The 22348-nt window shown below is 39.7% G+C and overlaps 4 protein-coding genes across 4 annotated transcripts; 1 reads left to right on the top strand and 3 right to left on the bottom strand.

The window, feature by feature from the left end:
- Positions 1 to 436: 436 nt before the first annotated feature.
- On the bottom strand, positions 437 to 4339 carry LOC135648666 (cold-regulated 413 plasma membrane protein 2-like). The gene is made up of 4 exons (XM_065166547.1): positions 4086 to 4339; positions 2698 to 2805; positions 2165 to 2235; positions 437 to 853 (listed from the first exon to the last, which is right to left on the bottom strand). Exons 1-4 carry the CDS (start codon positions 4268 to 4270, stop codon positions 600 to 602), a joined length of 618 nt encoding a protein of 205 aa, XP_065022619.1. The 5' UTR covers positions 4271 to 4339; the 3' UTR covers positions 437 to 599.
- A 2913-nt stretch (positions 4340 to 7252) lies between these two features.
- Positions 7253 to 11109, top strand: LOC103997342 (thioredoxin-like protein HCF164, chloroplastic). The gene is made up of 5 exons (XM_009418523.3): positions 7253 to 7627; positions 8559 to 8774; positions 9756 to 9859; positions 10301 to 10628; positions 10780 to 11109. Exons 1-4 carry the CDS (start codon positions 7427 to 7429, stop codon positions 10581 to 10583), a joined length of 804 nt encoding a protein of 267 aa, XP_009416798.2. The 5' UTR covers positions 7253 to 7426; the 3' UTR covers positions 10584 to 10628; positions 10780 to 11109.
- A 673-nt stretch (positions 11110 to 11782) lies between these two features.
- On the bottom strand, positions 11783 to 15582 carry LOC135650203 (uncharacterized). Its single transcript, XM_065169428.1, has 8 exons — positions 15422 to 15582; positions 15144 to 15309; positions 14517 to 14575; positions 13136 to 13254; positions 12795 to 13032; positions 12586 to 12709; positions 12256 to 12354; positions 11783 to 12064 (listed from the first exon to the last, which is right to left on the bottom strand). The coding sequence occupies exons 1-7, from the start codon at positions 15479 to 15481 to the stop codon at positions 12275 to 12277; spliced, it is 846 nt and encodes a 281-aa protein (XP_065025500.1). The 5' UTR covers positions 15482 to 15582; the 3' UTR covers positions 11783 to 12064; positions 12256 to 12274.
- A 1503-nt stretch (positions 15583 to 17085) lies between these two features.
- LOC135650183 (protein JINGUBANG-like) lies at positions 17086 to 19148 on the bottom strand. The gene has a single exon (XM_065169384.1). The coding sequence runs from the start codon at positions 18713 to 18715 to the stop codon at positions 17213 to 17215; it is 1503 nt and encodes a 500-aa protein (XP_065025456.1). The 5' UTR covers positions 18716 to 19148; the 3' UTR covers positions 17086 to 17212.
- Positions 19149 to 22348: the final 3200 nt, after the last annotated feature.

Below are 22348 nucleotides of genomic sequence, written 5' to 3'. Positions count from 1 at the left end.
AATAAAATTATTATCTGTGGTTTAATTAAAAGAAAGTGATTACTGAAAATTTTGTATTATTTTTTTTCTTGGATTCTTGTTTTAATTCTCTTAAATTTGTTTTTTTATTTATTGACAAAGAATAAGAAGGCATTTCTATAAATATATTAATATTTTCATCAAGCAGTTGGTGGTATGATTCGTGGAATAACGAAGAATTATTAGTCTGAAATATGGGGACCAATAATACTTAAACTAAAATTATAGTCTGAGAAAAATAAAACTAAATTTATAGACGGTAAGATGTGGAATGTGACGAAACAGGACCTTCAAATCATAGAAAGTACACATGATCACATAGCCATGTCCATGTTTCAGAGGTGACACTCGAACAGCTTCTTTGAAGTTGACCTTAATGCAACCAGTCATCATAATTTTAGATAAGTTTTCACCAATATATCTAAGTAAGAGGCTTTCACATTAATAGTTGCTCACAAATTTACACAGCAAAGCCTTACCTTTCAAATGAGAACAGCACTTCACAAACAGAATTCACATCTGGTAATACACTCTCATAGCCAGACAACAACGTTTTTGGAGCCCTAATGGCGACGGGTGCCCTACAGAAAATGCAGGACCAAGCGCCAGATAGGGTAAACCAAAAGGAGAATGATGCCAATGCTGTTTGAGACGCCATGGCTCTTTGTGAATGAGTTTCTAAAGCCACCCGACGCCCGGATGTGCTCCTGAAGGAGGTAACAGCCAATGGCCAGACATATGAAGACGCCGACGACGCCATCTCTTATTGTGTAAGCGAAAAATCCAGGAGAAACCACCAGGAGGAGGATCAATGCTCCAGGCATTTCCAACCAGTCTGCAGAGCCAAATGTATCAAATGAAGAAGAATAGTTTCAAATTCGCCTCATATCATGGTAAAATGCAATACTCTATGATATGCTCTCGGACAATAATATCTATCAGAACATGAAAGAATATTGATTCAGGACAACAACACTTTGCTTTCTGAATCCTCCAAAAAAAAAAGAGTAAATATGAGAACTCCAGCGAAAAGCAAAGCATGAGTGAAAAAAAAAAAAGAAGGGCCTGTATTTATAAGATAAACTTGAAAAACGATCGGCCTATGAAAATTAATGTGTGCCTTACTTATAATTGATAAGTTATCGCAGAAACTTCCATACATAGGACTAACTTCAATGTAAAAATGCTAGAATCCACAATTATCTTGTTGGAAACAATTATATACTCTTCCTGCTTCTTTAAGTTTTGGCAAAACTACCAAGTCAACCCACATTTGAAGGGAAAAAGCTTTACGAACAATATGTTATTGATGAAATTACTCATGCTCAAAATCGAACAATTTATAACCAGGAGAAAATGATGGAAGCCCAGTGAAAGCAAGGCCTGTCTTTAACAGACATTTGATTTGAGGGAGATCATTCCCCGAAAAAGTGTATTGTGAGAATTAATATAACAATACATAATGCAAAGTTATCTTTTCGATAAATACTCCTGATCATATATCCTTGATTTTGATTGATAACCTCGTTGGAACTTCTTAAGTGGAAAAGAAGATTAAGGTAGCTGGCAACATTCCATCTCCAACTAAACCATAATAATGGACTACAGATTGAGTTGATTAGAGTATTGTCATAGATTTCCAGAACTTAGAATCAGAGAAAATATCCTATACATATGTCCAAATAGATCTGCTTATTTCAAAATGGATCTAATTTGGACATGTTCAGTGGAGGAATTTTGCTCGTGATTCTCTATACAGAAGATCTGATTATTTCCTGGTAGATATGTGCGGAAATCGAGCAGGTCAATTTTGCCAATATGAAAAAGAAAGTGGAATCTATTTAGCAGCGCAAAAATATAGGATAAACAGTGCAGAAATATGAATCGCTATGCGATATATCTGCTTAATTACAGGTAGGTAAATGAGGAAGTAAAATATAGAGCAATATGAAATCGAAAGCGGAAACTATCTAGCAATGCAAATATGTAGGATAATTCTGGCACCAATCGCAACTTAATAAATATCAATCATTATGTATGGAGCATATGCATTTGAGCACATATGCCAAACATACTTGCCATGCTAGATCACACAAGTAAGATTAAGGATATGATGAAGCAAGCTAGACTATATTGGGTTCACTACCTGGGAAATGCCGAGGGAAGAAAAGGCGCAGGACAACAGCAATAAACGCAATCCATTTTCCAAATTCCCCTCTGCAAGTTAATAGAAGGATGATGAAATATATATCACAGAAAAGAGAAACTATAAATAATCATAGGATAACTAAAAACGTGATCTGCTGTCTAGGTAAGATATGAGTGTCTACAACATCTTTCTCATCCAAATAAAAGAAAGAAACAATGTCCATATGACCATGTCACATAAATTAATATTTTTTTAGAAAACCGTTGATAGGCTATGCTTATTACTGACTCTATCTCGTACATTCTGCCTAAGGGTTCAGTCTGGACTGTTAAACCTGCTGATCATTTAGAACCTTCGAACAACCTCACAATCCTTGGTGATAACCAAGACCTTGGAGCGATAAACCATTATGTATTGTTGGTAGAAGGATACCAATCTGCGTAACATGATTGATGCAACTAATATTTACCTTCATTCTATGGTGCTTCCAAACAAATTTCCAAATGAAAAAAAAGGAACAAAGTGATCACCTCAGTAAAGAAAATAGTACAGATGGCAGGCTCAAGAAGATATATGGAATTAAAAGTGAAGTCAACATGTTTGTCCTCCAGTTAGTTCGATCAAGGATCAACAGATATCTGCAGAAGAAGAAACAAAAAGTGAGAATTTTATGTAATTGGAGAGCAAAGCTCTCGTTTTATAGACAACTATGGTTATTATGTCAAGATGTCAAGATGTTGTTAGTTGTACTGAAAAGTCATATTATCTACTAGTTTGTGATTACAGAGGCAATTACATAAAAGCATGGAAGTTATAGATAAAATTGGTGGTGAAATTGCATAATTCGTCAACATATGCTACATGATCAGATTAACTATGTATCCAAGTTTACATCCAACATATTAGAGATCACAAGAACAATTGGAACCGGCTATATCGTAGATTAGACCCAATAAATAAGAAGTATACCAAAAAAATTTGGACTTATTCCTAAAAGTTACCCAAAATAAATCTCATCTGAGCACACGATGTAAATGCTTCGATGCCCTGGAGATCATTGAATAGTTCACCAATGCATTTATCTTCAACATATCTGCTGCTACGCTGATTACCGACCAATCCTCGTGTTATCACTTCTCTAATCCAACATTTACAGAATATTGCACATTCAAGGTTTGCAATTGATCTATCATTTTTTAGCTTGCTACAATATGTTAACCATAACACATCTATTTTTTTCATCTAAGTTATAAAAAACTAAATTGAATTAAGAAAGAAACTTAATCTTTTTTTTTAAATAATAATTTAACTAAAAAACAATGTGCCAAAAAAACATCATGATATTCTTTGTTATCATCTTATTTCCATTCGTATGTTTCAGAGAACATGTAATCTCTGTGGCTACAAAGAATGGATCCATCTTTTCGCCCGATAGGATGCAATCCGGTATCCACATGAAGAAACCTTACCCCACAAAGGAAGGTTATTTACTACAACCATTAAACGTATGGATGTCTGTCATTTTCAAGAATAAGTGAAATCATCACGATTTTCTTTAAAAAATAATACACAAGATTGTTTCAGCTCTTTCAACAGTAAATCTACATATCAAGAAGACAACCTCATACATAAATTACGACTTACAATCATGCGATTCTAAAAGATGAGTAGGGCACAATTCAGCACTCGGTCAAAAACCTAACAATTTCTTTGTCCTATGTCGAGAAAAAGAAGAAAACCCCGAGATCAGAACCCACAGGACACGTTAGATCGCTAGTTCTCTAATTCTGATTACCACGAAAGCAACTGCAAATCCGCGGAATGCGAAAAGGCCAAAGGAAAGAAAAGACACCCGAGGGAAAGGACAAAAAGAGGAGGCGTAAGAGAAAGGAAACAAACGAAATCGAGGAAAACCGACATGGCGGCGAAGGAAGCGAGGAACTTGAAAAAGGTGGTGCCGACGCCTAGCCCGCCGCCGACCATGAGGGCGTGGTTGGCGAGTTTCCTGGCGGCGACCCCAAGCTCCTTCAGATCCGATTGGATCAGGTCGTCCCCGCCGACGGGAGCGTAGTCCGTCTTCATCCTCAGGTATTCGTTCGTCATCTCCCTCCCTCCCTCTCTCTCTCTCTCTCTCTCTCTCTCTCTCGCCGGCTCTGTTCTTCGAGGAAGTCTCGGACGAACTCCGGAGAGATTTAAAGCCAGCGAGGGAGGACACGTGGACGGATCACGTCTTACTCGTTCGGTCTCTCGTTGGCTCCGTTTACGGTAATGGTTTGCTTGCCCATTAGTCGTTAACCCGTCTTCTAGCTGCTTCGCAACTGGATAAATATAAGCAGCAAAACTGTGGGACCCACAAAGAACATCCAATAATAGCACAGGTAATTCAACGGGCAACTTTTGTAGGTAGGCAAAAGTACTTTTGCGCGTTTTACTCGTTCGTCCGCTTTCTTCAAATCGTCACGTGGTCGTACGAAGTGACCCATGACCTTACGTGCTAGCCAATTGGTGAAAGAAAGCGATAATAAAGTAGACCCCACTTAAATCCGCCTCTTTATCCAATGGTTGTGCAGGTATCTAGTCGATCAGCGTGTGTCTGTACCAAAGTCGGTACACGCAGTTTTGTCGGCATACAAGAGCTGGAAATTTCTCGGCTAGCATAGCCGTTGAGCTGATTCCTCCGATCCCTATTCACATCACACATATATTATAATCCATTCAAAGAAAACTCGAATTCTCTCTCTAAGTGGCTTTGACATGCATAGATCTCCAAAAGTAATCCGCTATTAAATAATCCGGTGTAGCTACTAAAATAAATATAAATAAAAAAACTAATCAAGTTTTTAGGTGTATTAATGCACATTCAACCCGATTATGATTCTTATTCATCAGATTTGAGATAAATACCTCAATATATAATCTCCACCTAATTAACACATTAGTCTCGATTACTCATTGTTACTATTGTCATTGTGTCGAGATTGACGATTCAACGAAAATTTGATAAAATTGATCGTTACCTTAAATCCATAGGTTTTGACATTATATGATCAAGTTTTTTGATCGAATAAAGCACATAATTATTTACGTAATTCTTGTATCGAACATAATCATTTACATAATTTAAACAAAACATATAATTTTAACAATGACCTTAAATATAAAGATCTTATATCACATTATAGAAAAAATCTCTAAGGTACATCAAATCTATTTTATCACAATCACATTTATATAGATTCGACAATCGAATCCTCCAACAAGGTCAACTATTAAGCATCGAAATAATTTTTTCAAACATATTTATAATATAATCTTATAATTTCTTAACTTAGTCTCATGATTAATACGAAAAAGGATATCGTTCAATCTGAATCAACATGGACGTTGAACAATTAGAATTTCACTTAAAATTATCAATTTATTTTTAAAAAAAAGCTAATTGATTTTTTTTTTGTCCTATTGTCGTTCTTCTCATGCCAACTGTAATGGTGTTAAGTCAACTCCGCTCTTTTTTTTGGTAGTGTCGTTCTTCTCATGCCCACTGTAGGGTGGTTATTAAGTCAACTACCAATAGAAAGGATAGTATATTACGTAAATTTGACTGTAATAGCATGCATGGCCTCTACCAAATGAGTGGGCATTAGGACACCCTCCTCATCTAAATGAATACGTGTCATCAAGATGGTGGATGCATGTATACATTACATCTATACACCTGATCGAAACATGTGGACATGTCATGAGTATAAAGAAATGTGGAGTTGATGCTGTCGATGTCGCACAATAGTTACAAGATTGCGATCGCAGGATGAGGATGGATTAGCTTTGGATTCTTGCATCAGAGATTGACCAAAGCGTTGGAGAATTTGAGTACGGAATCCACGTCCAGATGAGGGTGAGAAAGGTAGCTTCTTCTTGTTGCTCGCTTGTGTATATAATATACTACATCCTTCTACTTGCTTACTGCTCTTAGAGAGAGAGAGAAAGAGAGAAGAATAATTAATGTTAATGTCAGATAAGGTCGGCAACATAGATACCGATGGGATAATGTTGACAAGGAAGTTAACTTAATAATGTTGTTATTCTTTAATCATAAGCCTAATGATTCAATGCGATGACTTATTGATGATCGAATACATTTATTAAAGATGTTTTGATTGCTTTTTACGTCCGATACGTCTCTAACATAATTTATAAGATCTCCATCAACTCCCTATAACTCAAACTCAGAAGTTAATCTTAGTTGACTTTGAGTCTAACTTGACAACTCTATGCCATTGGTGTTGCTAAGAGTTATCGCTTTATGTTATATAAACTATAATATCTATTGGAAAGAGGGAGAGCCAAAGTGGTAAATCTTATTATCTGAGTTGAGTCCAAGTTTGTCATTAGTAAATAATTTCAGGATAATATTTAATCACAAACAACAAGAAGAATGGCAAACTACAACTTTCACTTATTTTAGGAGAACAAAGAAAATATAAGGTGATATGTAATCCTCTGAGTCTTTTAATCAATACAAGAAAATTTCATCTGATATATTTATATATTTAAAATATTAATATAATTATGATACATAAATTATTTTAAAAATATTTAAAAATTTAAAATCTTATCCGATGTATTTCACATCTTAAACATTGATATGATAGTAATGCACCAAATCAACTTATCTGAGGGTTTGAATTCTATCTTCGCCACTTATCTATTATATTATAATAATAATAATAATAATTATCATATATTTTTTTTAAAATAATGGATAAAAAATCAACTATTAGTTAAAATTTTAATTAATATGGATATCTTTTAAATCGACCCATATGATGATCAAAATATTAGGGTTTTTTAATGTATATTTATATTAAAGAAGGAATAATAAATTCAGGGAGGACTAATAAAATTGTATGATATTTCAAACCAGATTTAAAAACTCCAAATAAAAAAGAAAAAGAAACACACAAAAAATGATCCATGAGATTTTTATTTTTATTTTTGAAATTGGTGGGTTATTCACACACGCGACAGTGATGAATATTTGGCAAAAACAAATTTATCCCAACCTCTCAAACAACCAAACAAATCGTAACCAAACAAGTCGTCCGCCGGTTGAAGGCTGCTCGCTCCAGCGGCATCTACTTGGGCCGTGCCACACCACAGGAGGAGGAGACGGCGGCGGCGGGCACCCTAAAACCCGGCGGCCATCAAATTCCCTCCCCCCCCCCCCCCCCCCTGCTCCCCTCCGATCTAAAGCCGGCAATGGCCCGCGTCGCGTCGAGCCACTTCGGCCTCCTCCGCGAGCTCCCTCCACCTCGCCTCGACCCTTCGGATCTCCCTCGCCGCCTGCGCCAGGCGACCGTCCTCCGCCTCCGGTCGACAAGACCCCTCCGCCTCCCCAAGATGGCCTGCCTGGCCGAGTCTAAGCCGGTGGAGCCTCCCCCGATCGAATCCCCTCCCGAGGTGAACCCCAACATCTTCTTCCTCTCCCGACTAAATGTATCTGTTCTGTCCTTGAAAGGGCGTAATCACTTTCGCCGGGCAGATCGAACTAACCCGTCGATTCTTGACCAATTCTTTCGTTTAAGATCGATTCAGTAGTTACTGGAATCGTAAGATAGATTGCTAAGTTGTGGCTTGCCGTTCTTGAATTGCTATTTCTGGGATACAAGGCCACCTGCTATTGTCAAAGAAGATCCGTGAATTCCCCCCTCCATCTCCTCCTCCTCTTTTCTGCCTTGTACGAAGAGTTCAGCCGGAGGAGGTCAAGGAAGAGTCGGCAGAGGTGGAGGGTTAGGTCCAGAGATAGATGAGCGGGAAGTCGAGATGGTGGCAAAGGACTGATCCAGAGGTGGAGGGGAAAGAGGAGGTGAATAAGGAGATGAGGCTAACATGGCTAGTTTATTTGCATTTTGCCATGTCAACAGTACTCAGATTGATGGTTCAGTTCTACCATGTAGGTTAACCTAACTGAGATCGGATCAACAGTGCTAATATTTCAACATCCAGGGATTAGATGGACCATAAAATTATACAAGGCTTAAAGTGAAGATGACACTATAATACATATGTCAATAATGCAATCTCTCCTAAACATAAAATGATGTACAAAGTGTTTGATCAGAGATTATTTTCTACAATAGCCAATACTTTCTCAAGTTGATTCTTGTGGAGGTCCTAATCCACAACTTTATGGATCATAATTCAGGTACTTTTATTGTTAATGTGATCAAGATATCTTTTCCTGGTAATTTCATTATGTTTGGTCAATACATTTATATTTTCTATCTCAGGCTTGGGAAATAACTAATATCTTCTTTGTGAAAGAAAGTTATATTTTGTTGCCTTCACTATTATTTTCTGCTAAAGATGTTTAATTCAACATTTGTTACAGGATGAAAACACTGCACAACCTGATGCAGTCAAAGAGGGCAGCCAAGATGCTAGTGTTTCCCAAAGTGCTAACTTTGTAGAATTTCCAAATAAAGATATAAATAGACGAGTAGCTTTGGCTTCTACCCTTGCTGCAGTGGGGCTTTTCATATCAGCACGACTAGATTTTGGTGTTTCTTTGAAAGATCTCTCTGCTGCTGCCATACCTTATGAAGAGGTCGGTTCGTCTTGTTTTCTTATGTTTTGAGCTTCATGTCCTTGCTTGATCACCTTCTTAAGTCCAATGAAGTGTTAGAGATAAAACTTGCATGAGCTCCATCACTTCAATTGCAGTTATTTCTTATGTTGTTTCACAATTTTGACTGTGGTAATCTTCGACACTGGCAAAAGGAGACTTGTCGTGTTCTCGATTTGGTCAATTTTATTCATCTTGCATTCTTGCTGTCTTTGGATAGTGTACACAAGTCATTTCGATTAATGCAACTTCAGGAATGTGTTATTTTTCCTTTTTTTGTTGATAATTGGGTTATCAACCATTTCAGTGGCATACATAAACAATTGGAGGGGCACGTATCCAATTGTGCCTATGGAGATCTCTTAACTAGCAGCTTCAGAGAAGTGGCTCCATCATATATGGATTAAGATTTCAGATGGCTAACTAATGCTGAAACACCAGACATAAGCTTGCTTATTATTCCGCAAAAGGTTTTAAGCATGCATGGTATTTTTTTCTTGGAGGTATGAGGAGTCAATTAGAGGAGAGCACCTGAAGTATTGGTAAGTCATGTAATGTCTGGATGACCTAGCGAACTGATACCAAGATGGATCAATTGTTGTATCAGGAAATTACTTGAAATATATATATATATATATATATATATATATATATATATTATATCCTTTTCTTGAATGACAGATCTTCTCTGATAGCGAGATTAAGGGTTTTGATACTTGAAGATGTCTTCTTGATTCCTCTCAGTCAAGAAGCATAACATAAAGCACTTCTCCTATACCGCAACCTAGTAATGATCTTGTTTGTCAACAGATTGAATTGAACTGAGTTAAAATAGCTGTCATAAGTTACTCTTGTCAATGATGGATGGTAGAGAGCAAGGTCCATATTAAATTAAACGTGCTATCTTAAAAGCCTTCTATATGTACATGGTTCTCACCAAATGGTGTATTGCTGTTGTTTCAGGCTCTTGCCAATGGAAAACCCACCGTTGTCGAGTTTTATGCAGATTGGTGTGAAGTTTGTCGGGAGTTAGCTCCACAGATCTTTCAGGTAGAGCAGCAGTTCAGGTAAGATCTTGATTTCTGTATAATGTAAATTAAATATAAATAAACTAAATGCAGTTTCATCAAATATGTGAAAGAAATTTCATCTCCTGTGAAGTATGGACACAGGATCTTATATCATCTATGTAAGATTTCAAGATACTACAATTGCAAAACCCTGCCTGGTGAGTGAGCTTCCCATGTGCTGCATTGGTCCCCTATGTTATGCTTATTGACAGAGTATCTCCTTTTCTCTGCAATTCACTGCTAATTACCTGCTTGTATGATCTTAGACCTTAATTATACCTTCCTGGTCATTGTTTCCTCTTGTGTGTGACAGATTTCTGACATCACAACTAATGGATAAGATACTAACATTGTAATTCAAAATTCTCAACTAATTAAAGATTTAAAGACATTTTTCTGTCCCTATTTAGAGATTTTTACCAGAGTGGCTTCTGTCAGGAATCAAGTGAATTTCGTGATGTTGAATGTTGATAACACAAAGTGGGAGCAGGAGCTTGATGAGTTTGGAGTGGAAGGCATCCCCCATTTTGCTTTCTTGGATAAAGATGGGAACGAGGAGGGAAATGTTGTGGGCAGACTACCAAAGCAGTATTTTCTTGAAAATGTTGCTGCTCTTGTTAACGGTGAGCCAACAATACCCCACGCCCGAGTTGTGGGTCAGTTCTCGAGTGCCGAAGCCAGGAAGGTGCATCAAGTTGTTGATCCCAGAAGCCATGGTTAACCATGTACCTTTCCTGCTCATAGCTGCTCCCACCCAGCAAAATAAGTATGTTCTTTCTGTATCATCTTTGGTAGATGAAAACATCGGCAATTAGCCTATGACTCCTTAAATATATATTCTTTATCTAAGACTCAAAATCTGATTTTTGTTGAGGTTATGAAACTTAAAGCTGATGTTTTTTGTTGTTGTTTTTCAGGCATCTTTGACCTGTGCTGCTGATTGGATCCCAAGTTGTGGAAAGCTTTGCTGTGCAAATCTTTGATAATTGTTATTCTAGATTTCTTATGTGTTCTTCAGTTGATCTATGCCACCTTTGTAGTAACAACTTGTGATGTGGCCAATCAATAGGGAAAAGTCTTAGGCCGAGATGGTCAGGTATCCCAAAAAGAGGTGTGTTAGATTGCTGTTTTGATCAGCAGCACCAAGACATTATTTTATACTCCATCTTGCAGCCTAAGCAATATGAAGATGGAGTTTAAAGAGGAATCTCTTGCAATAAAACAAAGATACCCATCTTGAACGCCCATACCAAATAGCTAAAAGAGTCAAAAGCAGATCGTTGTTCTATTTCTCTGTCCAGGGAACCTTTCACTAAATTCTTCATGGAATGCTTGGAAGATAACCATCACTTACTTCCTCTTAATTTTTTTTTCCCCTTTTTTGATGATAAATCCATCACTCTACAACCAAAAGAAACATTTTATTCTTAGCAGTAGAAGACTTGGCAACACAATCCTAGATTTGGTCTACAGCCTAGGCTGTCAGAAAAGCTTGAAGGTTAGAGGTTGCAACCACCGTGTTCTCGTGTATTCTTCACCGCGTCTTGTACTCGAAACTAATAACATTCTTTGGTAAAACGGAGTCCATCTTAGTGGATTGAGTTTATATAGGGGAGCTACTAATTGTGTTATCAATCCGAAGCAAAAGGTATCAAATACAACAAACAAATATAAGTAATTATAATTTTTTAAATTTCCACATTATGCTCTCAATGAACAACTAAACTACCTTCCTTCACGGAGAGAAGTAACGAAGGGACAACAAGCATTTCCTTTTTTTTTTTTTTGTCATGACTAGATCACCCGACAATTAATATGAAATATAATGTGGAGTAGACATTTTAAGAGATCATCCTCTAATCAGATCACAAAATTCCTTCAAAATAAGGAGTAATCCTCAACCAAGGTAAGAGACCTAGATAAACAAATAATTAGATGTATATGAATAGATGAAGTTAAGCGGCCAGAGGAGTATCATCTTTTCAGAAAAATGCTCAAAATATGGATGGCTTTATAAAAAAAAAAAGCGGATATGAGAAACATGAAATCTAGGGTCCGAAGAAACATCATGCATTACCATATCATAGTTGCCATTCTGTCCATTTAAAAGGTTAACAAGCAGTCTGCCATCTCTATCAGCCCTTGGTTCCTAACGATTGCTAGTACATGCCACAAAAAGACAACTTGATTTGTTCCCAATACCTGAAAATTCAAAAAAAAAAAAAAGATTTAATCATTCTTCATGACTTGCAGCATAAAGCACGAATTGCAATAAATATGATGAACGTTGGCAATTTCACTCAGAAAATCACAAATTTCCTTGTTCAGATAGCAGAAACCATTATACAAAATAAATTCAAATTGGGTTTCATTTGGTCAAAGATGTTTTTTACCATGATAGATGAAAGCAGATCAGAAAAGTGACATATCAGGTGGTGGCCCATAAACTGATTGCCATGATAGTGGTATATTCCACCCACCCTCTGCATGCCCTGAAATGGCCAGTCATACAAGTGTAAGAATTCATGAAAAAAGCTCACACTTATTAAAATATTTGAAACAAAGAAAGGGCACTGCAATTATAAAAACATTGATGCAACTGAAAAACTTGTAAAACTCCTGACAGAGTTTCAGTGAAACCTGCTCTAATTGACGAAACATGCAGGCCATTAGATTAAAAAGATAAAGACATCATAATCATAGATCTATTTCTTTGAACTCACCAGATAACTTATCTGGGGTCAGCCTCAACAGTTTGCAGGCTGCATCAGCCAATTGAAAGGAATCTGCAATGTTGTCCCCCTCGGAACAATAGCATAACAAACAAGTAACTTTCAGACCTTTTGCCTACATTCAATATTCCAAACAAGTTATTTGCAACAGTTCTGAGTTACGGGAAAAGCATTCTTTAATGAAGTACCAAAAGGAGTACCTTGCAACAAGAGAACAGAGCAGCAAATGGTAAGCCGGGATAATAGTCATCATGAACCAATTCATCTTCAAAACTGGGCTCATCTTCCCGATCAGTTTTCCCTTCAGCTAGCTCATTAAGATATTTCCATCGTCTCTGAGCTGGATCATATTCCTCAAGCCTCTTAAATCCTAACCTCTCACAATCACTATCGTTTCCATCATTGTTGGTGCTTGAGACATAGTAAACCTGCATATCACTGAATGGCAACCCTATGTTTAATCTCACAAAAGCAGGAACCAGAAAGGAAAACATGAAAAAATACTTTTTTTTAAAAAACTACAAAGGTAAAGCTCATGTACCTGGATGCGACAATTTTTTTCATTCTACCAGAATCTAGACTTGAAAGAATAATAACATGTTTCTTTCCAATGCTTGACACAAAATCTGCCAAATTCTTTGCAAACTCAACCATCATTCCCTGATATTGAATGGTAATATTAATCTCAAGATAAGAAAGTCAAATATCATAATATGAAAACAGATAATGCAACAACGGATGTCACGATGTGCACCAGGTGCATCTCAGCTTCTGTAGTTATAGAAATAAATTTTCACTAATGCAACTCTGAGAAATGTTGGACCTGTTGTGCAGATTAAAGTTACGATAAAATCAGATACCAATTCGAACTTATAATGAAGTATACATTATCTTTTCAGCTTTAATGTGTAAAAACTACCACAGGATCTTCTATCTATTACATTATTGTTAGATACCAGAACTTGGTCTTGCAAATTGCTATTGTTGACCATATAAGGGCAGCTACCAGAAAATAGTGAATAAGATACACAGAAAATGAACTTGAAGGTGATTGAAAGAGCTTAACATGATACCAACAGGCATGTGTGCTGGTTGAACTTGCGCACTCAAACATTGGTCAAATACAGGAGCAAAAAATTCTCACATACTGGAAGTAGCATAGCAAAGATTGCTCATAGAACGGGCAGCACAGAAAAACTTCAAGATCCAATTACGTTGTGTACAATTCACAAGAACTACAAATAACAAGTAACATATATTTATATATAATTCAAAAAGCCCTTCCTCCAACCTATTGACAATCTTTTTCCTGTAAGTACTTCATAAACGAAACAAGATAAAAAATAAAGTTCCTATCCGATAATTTTTCTTATAGAAAAAAGGTGAAAGACAAACTTGTGATGAAAACTTCCTGGAAGCACTTTACTACAGGCCCAGATCAGTTAATGCTTGATATGCTTATACCGAAAGCTTCTCCCTACTACTAATGCTTAGTATGTTCCTTTGTTTTTCTAAAAAGAGATTTCATGTGCATCAGTTTAGGGCTGCTACTTCTTGAAAATGGATATCACACAATATGCACATTATTGATTCCAAAAGGATGACATCTACAAACTAAGTCTTCTCTGTGAACAACCCTTGAATGGTTCTATGTCCGAGGTACTTACTTTGAATGCATTATTGTACTTTTAAGTGTCATATAATCTGAGATTACACTTCACCTGAGATCATATCTAATCCTTCGTTGACCATTAAGATATTATTTTAAGGAAAATAAGCTAACTGATACTCAGATTGATTGTGCAAGAACAGTTTGATCCACTGGTATGTATATTTTCATGAATGACCAGAAAATTGACTAATTGTCATGCACATTAATGGAGTGCAATTGCAATGAAGATTGAAAAATAAGCCAGGCTCACCTTGATAACTGGAGACCTTTGCTGGATAAGAGTTAATGCATGTGGAGGAGATTCGTAAGCTGCAATTGCAAACACCTTAAAATGATTATTATTACACAGCTTGAACAAATAATTAAAGAAAGTATATCAGCATGAGCTACAAACTAAGAGGGCACTGACTGTCAGTGATGACAATTTTAATCTAACCAAAACACTAATACATGTCTATTGTGACATCATATATTTGGTATAAACTTTAGGAAACGATGTTACCCAACTATCACCTTAATGGTTCCTTCAGACCAAACCTAGCGATATACGGGCACATTGTCGTCGAACATATCTGTGACTGACTTTCTTTCTGGCTAGTGGTAAAACTACCAGCTGACATGCAAAAACAAAAAAGAAAAAAAGGGAAGGCCAGAGCAACCATTTAACTCTACCATAAGACGAGTAGACAGCATCTAGAGCTTCAGAATGTATAAATATAGATAGGCAAAGCTTCACAGTTAATACAATGTAAAAGAGTATGCCAGTGCCTCAACCATTAAATGAGCGCAATGCATAATGCATTTCCACAAACACCTAGCCGACAACATAAAAGAAGACTTGATGGCAAAAATACGAAGCTGGGAGCAAGAAAATTACCCTCGAGGGGCAGCGCAAGGACGCCCTCAGGCTCCGGACCGTAAGCATCATTTCCGACGCAAGGGAGCAGGGAAGGCTCATCCAAAAACCCAACTCTTTTGGCCCCGGTCGACGAGATCAGGAGATCGACCGCCAACTGCCCGACGTTGCCGATCGACAGCCCTGGCTACCGAATCACAGCACGATCCAACATAAATTGAGGCAATGAAGCCCAAAAGACAACAACGAAGAAGAATGAAACAAAGAGGAAGAGGAGGAGGGCGGTTTATGATGCGAACCAGAAGAATCGAAGGGCAGTCGGCGGACAGGTTTCGGCCTTCCTCAAGGGTGAACTCCATGGAGGGAGGAAGGATGATGGAGGAGGGAGGAGGACGCACTCGCTCTCGATCGGGTGCTTCGATGCTTTCCGCTCTCTGTTTCTTGCGTGCGTGACAAGGAGGTTGTAACCGCTTTTATACAACGTTTGCAAGAAAATTGTGCTGCAAGCAAGAAAATAAATATACATATCACAAAATTGATATGAACTATTCATTAATAAAATTAATTACATATTTTTAAATAAGAAAATATTATCTATTTAGTAATTTAATTAAATAAAATTAATTAACTTCTTCAACACTCCCGACATCTTCGTGCAATGACTAATGACATCATACGCTTCTTTCGTAATATAAACATGATTACTTTTGAACATATCGACGTAACTATGAATAATATTATACATAATTTTGTTGTAATATGTATGTATGTATGTATAAAATATTATAAAAAGAGTAATAACCTAATCATTAGAAGACTAACAAGGTTTTTGGTTGATAGTGGTTGCAGCTACTCTATGGAGGTTGATGTTCATTTAATGTCAAGAAAGCAATCTCCTTGCCGGTGATGTAAATGGACAAAATGTCTTTGAAGAGATCGATCATAAAGTCAGAAGTCTCCTAATAACTTGTTTCATAAAACATGACCTTTAACAAAAATAGAGAGTTGCATGTGGCATAGGAAAGGCCATGTCTCATCATGGACAATAAATATATAGTGGATTTTGCATTAAAGCAACTGCTCCACACCCTATTTGGTCGCACATTAATTTGCTAATAACCTCTTAGCAATCATTTTATATTCAGGTTGCTGCATTTTGTTGATAATCCCTATTATATATCCCAGAGAATTCCCAAACATCAAAAAGTACTCGATAGAATTCAAATGTTATAATTACATTTCACAGTGTGTAGCCCAATGGGTACAGTAATTACTCCACAAAACAGTACTCCCAACAAATATGAGGTCACTGTACCTTTGATTGGAGGAGCCAACAGCGTTGAATGGTCTATCAACTGCTGAATGGATTAACATCGAGACTCATGAATGAACAGTGATATCAACAGCTCCAATCGAATCGCTTTGTACCACTAACTCTAATCATCCGTAGACGGTATCCGATTGGAGCTGCGTCTGATAAGTACTGGGGGGGAATCAGACGTTGACATGACCAACTCATATTTCGTTGACACCGGCACTCGATTTAACTGTTGAAGACGACGTGTGCTCGCCATTTTGTCTCCGCTGCCAAAAATAATCTCCTTGAAGGAGCGTTCATGGCGGCCCCGTGATTCCACGTCTTATCAATCCACGTCAGCCATCGATTGCGTTGGGTCGGCGTCCTCATTAAATACCTGCTGATTCATATGGGTCCCACCTCCAACCCAACGCTTTTCATGTTGACATACATATGTTCAGATTTTTTGTATTTTTAATCAGGTGTATATTAACATGGAATTCATATATATATATATATATATACATACATATATATATATATATACATACATATATATATATATATATATGAATGCAAACAAATAAGCTCCTTTTTCTTAACAAAAGGATGCTTACCATAAAACAATCACCTTATACTGCTCTCCTTACCATATCTTATCTCCAACAATATGCACACTGATGTATAAAAAAGAAGAAAAGAAACAGAGAAAAACGTGTTCTTTTGCTTTGCCTTGTGGAGGACGGGCTCAGTTAGGATGTACAAACCAAGCAGGCTAAATCTTTACGTGTGCTCACGCGGCAGCCCGCGTGCTCGAAGCCGCGCCATCGCTCGTGGGCGCCCCGGCTCCGCCACCCCCGGCACGCAGAGGCGACCGTCCCAGCTTTCCGTCGCGGGTCTCCGCCTCCGCCAGTCCACGCACCGGCGTCGCCCCCGCCGTGGCCTCCCGCTCCAACACCCGCCACACCTTGACCGACTTGTCCAGGCTCCCGCTGTACACCACGTACCGCGGTCCCCCGGGAGCAGCGATGACCGCCCCGCCCTGGCTGTCGTCCTCCTCCTCCACCGCCAGACACTTGATGGGCCCCTGGTGCCCCGCGAGCACCGCCAGCTTCGTGTGGTCCCAGCCGTCGCCGCCCGTCGCCTCCCTTCGCCAGACGCACAGGGTCTTGTCCGCGGACCCGCTGACCACAAGTCTCCCGGCCGCCGCGAGGCACAGCACCGCCATCCGGTGCCCGCGGAGCTTCCCGCCGTGCTCCAGCTGCCGCCACCATCCTTGCCAGCGCCAGTAGTTCACCGTCCCGTCCGACGAACCACAGTACACCACTCCGGCCGCCTCCGACACTGCCACCGACGTAACCGCGCTCTCCTGCCGCAGCAGCATCTGCACTAGGACGTGCCTGGTGGCGCCTCCTTTCCCCGCCGCTTCCCTCCGCCACACCTTCGCCGTCCCGTCCGCCGATCCCGTGAACAGCAACCCGCCGAACCCGGTCGCCACCGCGTTGACAGCGTCGTCGTGCGCCTTGATGGATTCGAGACACTTGGAGTCCGATATCCTCCACACCTTCACCGTCTTATCCCAAGATCCGGAGTACAGTATCCCGGCTTCTTCGTCGAGGCTGAGACAAGAAACCGCATCGAAATGCCGAAGCCACACGACGTTGCGGTGACGTCGCACCTCGACATAGTTGGACGGGTTGATGGAGCTCTTCAGCAAGTCCTTGAGCCTAGGGAGCGTCCCCACTCGCCTGTGGACGGCCGGATTCTTCGAGGAGGTCTTCCAGATGCGAATCTTGCCGTCCTGGTGGCCGGTGAAGATCCTGTCTCCGGCGACGACGATAGCCTTGACGAGGCCGCTGCTGGACTTGAACCCGGACAACTCGCGGCGGCCCTTCCAGACGCGGATGTTCCTGCTGTCGGAGCCGGTGTAGAGGATGTCCCCGGCGGAAGCGAGGGAGTAGACGTGCCCCTCCTCGCGAACGAGCGACCCGACCAGACCGGTAGCGGAGGGGTCGGCGGCCTCGTCGGAGAGGAGGGGGAGGTAAGCCCAGGGGGACTTGGCCAAGGGCGAGACAGCCACGGGGTTCCAGGGAGACAGAAAATAAGGGGAAGCCCCGGTGCTGGTCGGATTGCGATCGGAGTAATAGCCAGGGCTAGCGGTGGTGGAGAGGGCAATGCTGCCGCTGTCGGTGGGGAGCTCGTCCTCGGACTGGATCATGGTGTCGGTGTGGAAGAAGAGATCGAACAGTTTGGAACCGCGCGGCGGGCTTCCCGTGCTTACCTTCCGATCTCTCATGCTCGACACAATGTATGAACTCCAAAGACTGTCGTTGTTGTCTGGGATAAAAGAAGAGGAAGTTTCGGTGCGAAGAAAGCCGAAAGTTTTCGAGCCACAGAAGGAAAGAGATCGGAGCGAGGCAACTAAAGCTCGATGGCGGTGGCCAGGCCGCGTATAAATACGAAAAGAGAAGCCACGAGGCCACGCCACGTGGACGAAGAAGACTTCGACCGCACGTAAGGCGTTCGACCGCAGTGTGGAGCGGAACCGGTTATTGGACGGCTATCGCGGCGATAGTCGTCAACCGCAGCAGGGGATCTCATGTCATGTGCAAGGCACGAAACACATACTCTCTCTATAAACTAGGAGGACACGTACTATATTGGTAGCTTGCCCACCAAGTGTATAATGTGAACGCCTGTTGTTCCCTGTCCTCTTTCAGACAGCCGGGACGCGTCCACAGCCCTTTGACCGGTTAGAGAAAACGTGTTAGGCTTCTATGGGTTTGACGGCTTTAAGGGTCCGACGACAGGTGTTTAGATCACAAGGCTTAGCGTTTGCTGATTTGGTCATAAAGCAAAAGAAACAAATAGAGATCAAAGTAGCATTTTGGAAGAGGATATTGACACGGATTAACCTATTGACTACATACGTGTGCATCCATCTCCAGTATAGTCTCTCCAACCAGATGCAAGATGAGCATGAGTTGAGAAATGGAGACTAATTGCAATTGACATGCAGCGCGAATGGAGGAGGTGCAATAGTGGGGCTGCTACGGCACTTGTCCCCATCTTGGGGCCCACTGTCTCATCTGTTTCAAGACAGACACCAAAGATAATTCACAGCCAATTTATTTCCACGGAAAAATGGGCACAACAAATACAATGAGTGAACACCGAATACATGATTGTGATTGAGATATGGAATCGTATCCGTATATTTCTATGCCTCACGGTGTGCATGTGGTAGGTTTCTGTGGAGCCAGTGAGCCGCCACGTAACGTAATATGTACTGCATACTGCTATATACAATTTGCATTGCAGCGCCACGTACTGGCTTGGTAGGTCGTAACAGTTCCTCCTGAACGTGACACTGATGCATGGCCCGATCGCTGCGCTAATAGCTACGTGATGCTGATGCTTTGTCTTCGAATGTTGGGATCGAATTGGAGTGCATGAAAGCTACATTTACCTCCCTTTTATGATTAGATATGACTTCCTTCTAACGTGCATGTACCTTTCGTTTTTCTAATATGAAATCATAAGACGTTCTTACTCCCATTTAAGTTTACGACATAAGGTTTTGAAGTATGCTAATACATTCTCGATTAATGCGATCTCAATCTACCCAATTCTTGGTTCTTACAATTGCAGGTTTGAGAGGGAACATCATGGCCGAGACATATATGATTTATATTTCCAAAAGTCTTCTGTGATATTATTGTGTGGACTTTGGGATGATTGTGTGGGTGTTAATTATATAATATGTAGTGGTGGAAGACCTAACTTTTGTGGACACTTGTTTTAAATGCATATGAAATCATCTGAGAGCTCTTACTTTCTTAGTTGGCTAAGTTTACACGCATAGATTGAAGGAGTGTAAACATGAGATGATGATTCAAACAAATGAGGTGGAAAGGTGTGGTTAGGACAGCAGGTATATATCAGATTCCATAAGCAAACTCTTGTGCACACGAGAGGAGAGGCTTCGATATTTGACCTAATTGCCTGTTGCTTATCCATGATCCACATCAGGCTTACCGTTTGATGATGTCCATCGAAAGTCTCTATGTTTCTCTTCTTGGATGGAGTGTGGAAATGGCGTTTGTGTGGTTGTCATGGCAACGAGAAAAATTTCTTGTGCATATGAACATGCTCGCGAGAGAATATCTAGACCTGCTGAGGAGAGGTCAAGAACAAACATATATAGTCATTGTTAGTGAATTTTTTAATTTAATATCTGTGAATACAGAAGAATTATCATATTTTTTTTTTCTAATGATATACGATGAGAAAGCAATCGATGTCTTAGTATCATATGATCGAACCTTAGCATCATGTGAACGACACTTTAATATTGTGTGACCGACATCATAATGTCACTTGGCTAATACTTTAATATCATGTGATCGATACCTCAGTGTTATGCGATTAACATCATAATACTACGTGGTTGATACCTCAATACTATGTGACTGATACCTTAGTATAATGTGATCGTGGGTGGCACCTGAGCATCAAATTGAATTGATCAATCGCTAACATATCTCGAATATGACGTAATCGTGATCATGATTAAATCTAAAGAAATACATAACCCTCTCCATAATCGACATCGATCATGAGAGTAATGATACTGAATATCGAAGAGGTATTGTTAATCGGAACACTCCTGATACAGTTTCATAGGATCGGTCAAGTATGATCTCGATTGAAAGTGACTTGAGATTAATATGTAAGAGGATTAATTGAAATTGACTTGAGATTAGAACGAAAGAGGAACCTTGATTGATTCCAAATCAGTATTCGGTTTGAACAACATCAACACCTATAAAGAGAGATTGTTTTTTTAGATCCCAACGTTGGAAGCCACTTAATTTAAACTTGGATGAAAAACCAGGCAAGAAATTGGCATCTTCTTCGGTCTACTTTAAACTCTTTCTTTCCATTTAGCTCACAATTGAATGGTCTACATAATTATAGAACAAAGCGAATCTACATGGATTCGACCAAAGCAATACACACTTAGCTCAGCTGGGAGCAAAGCGATCCATGAGCACTATCATGCACACCGTAGCTTCGGAGAGGCTCATGCTCTTCTTCTCCCTCAATTTGACCTCTGCCTTCATCTTGGTTAGCTGTTCTTCTACCTCCACTCCTCCCTCTTTTCTGCTGCACTCATGGCTGCTCGACTCGCCCTCGTCGCCGGCTGCACTCCGATGCCTTCCACCGAGTCTCCAGAACCCAGTCATCCATACTCCAACAAAGCCAGACATCTCTCTATTTCTCTCTCTCTCTCTCTCTCTCTCTCTCTCTCTCTCTCTCTCACAGCTGGTTTCTCCTTCTTGAATAGCACAGGGCTAAATATATACTCACACTGGTTGGGAGGTCACAGGAAGTTTCCATGGAAGCATTGCAATGGAGTCCTCTCGTTAGTATTTGTCCTGAAGTGAGGAAGCTGCACGTACCATAGGATTTGCCCAAGAATATGCTGTTTGGAGAAGCTTCTACTTCTCATGTTCTCTTGTGCTGGAATAATTGTAACCATGGAATCGTACAGCATATTCTTTGGATCTCAAAAATAAATTCTGGAATTCCTTTCCTTCTCTTTTGAATTTTCCTCACAATCTCTTTGCATTGCTAAGTCTCTAAATTCTATGAGCAATTCAATGTATTCACGCTATTCATTTTGTTACCATTATTAACACATGCATTTTGGGATCAATACGGCCAAATGTATAGGTTACTATGCATGTATGTGTCAGAACCATGAAATAAGAGAACTTACATAAGAAAGTGAATGTTAATACACACATTGCTGGTGATCTGATCTAAGCAAAGAATACTTCAACCAAGCATCAAACCATGTAATCCTTCTAGTTTGGAAATCAGTTTTACTACTTCGTCTCTCTTCATCTGTAGCTTTGTGGTT

This window comes from Musa acuminata, chromosome BXJ3-9 (genome assembly GCF_036884655.1).
Source record: "Musa acuminata AAA Group cultivar baxijiao chromosome BXJ3-9, Cavendish_Baxijiao_AAA, whole genome shotgun sequence".
Lineage (NCBI taxonomy): Eukaryota > Viridiplantae > Streptophyta > Magnoliopsida > Zingiberales > Musaceae > Musa > Musa acuminata.
Note: the sequence above shows the minus strand (reverse complement) of the source record. Positions and strands in the feature narration are given on the sequence as shown.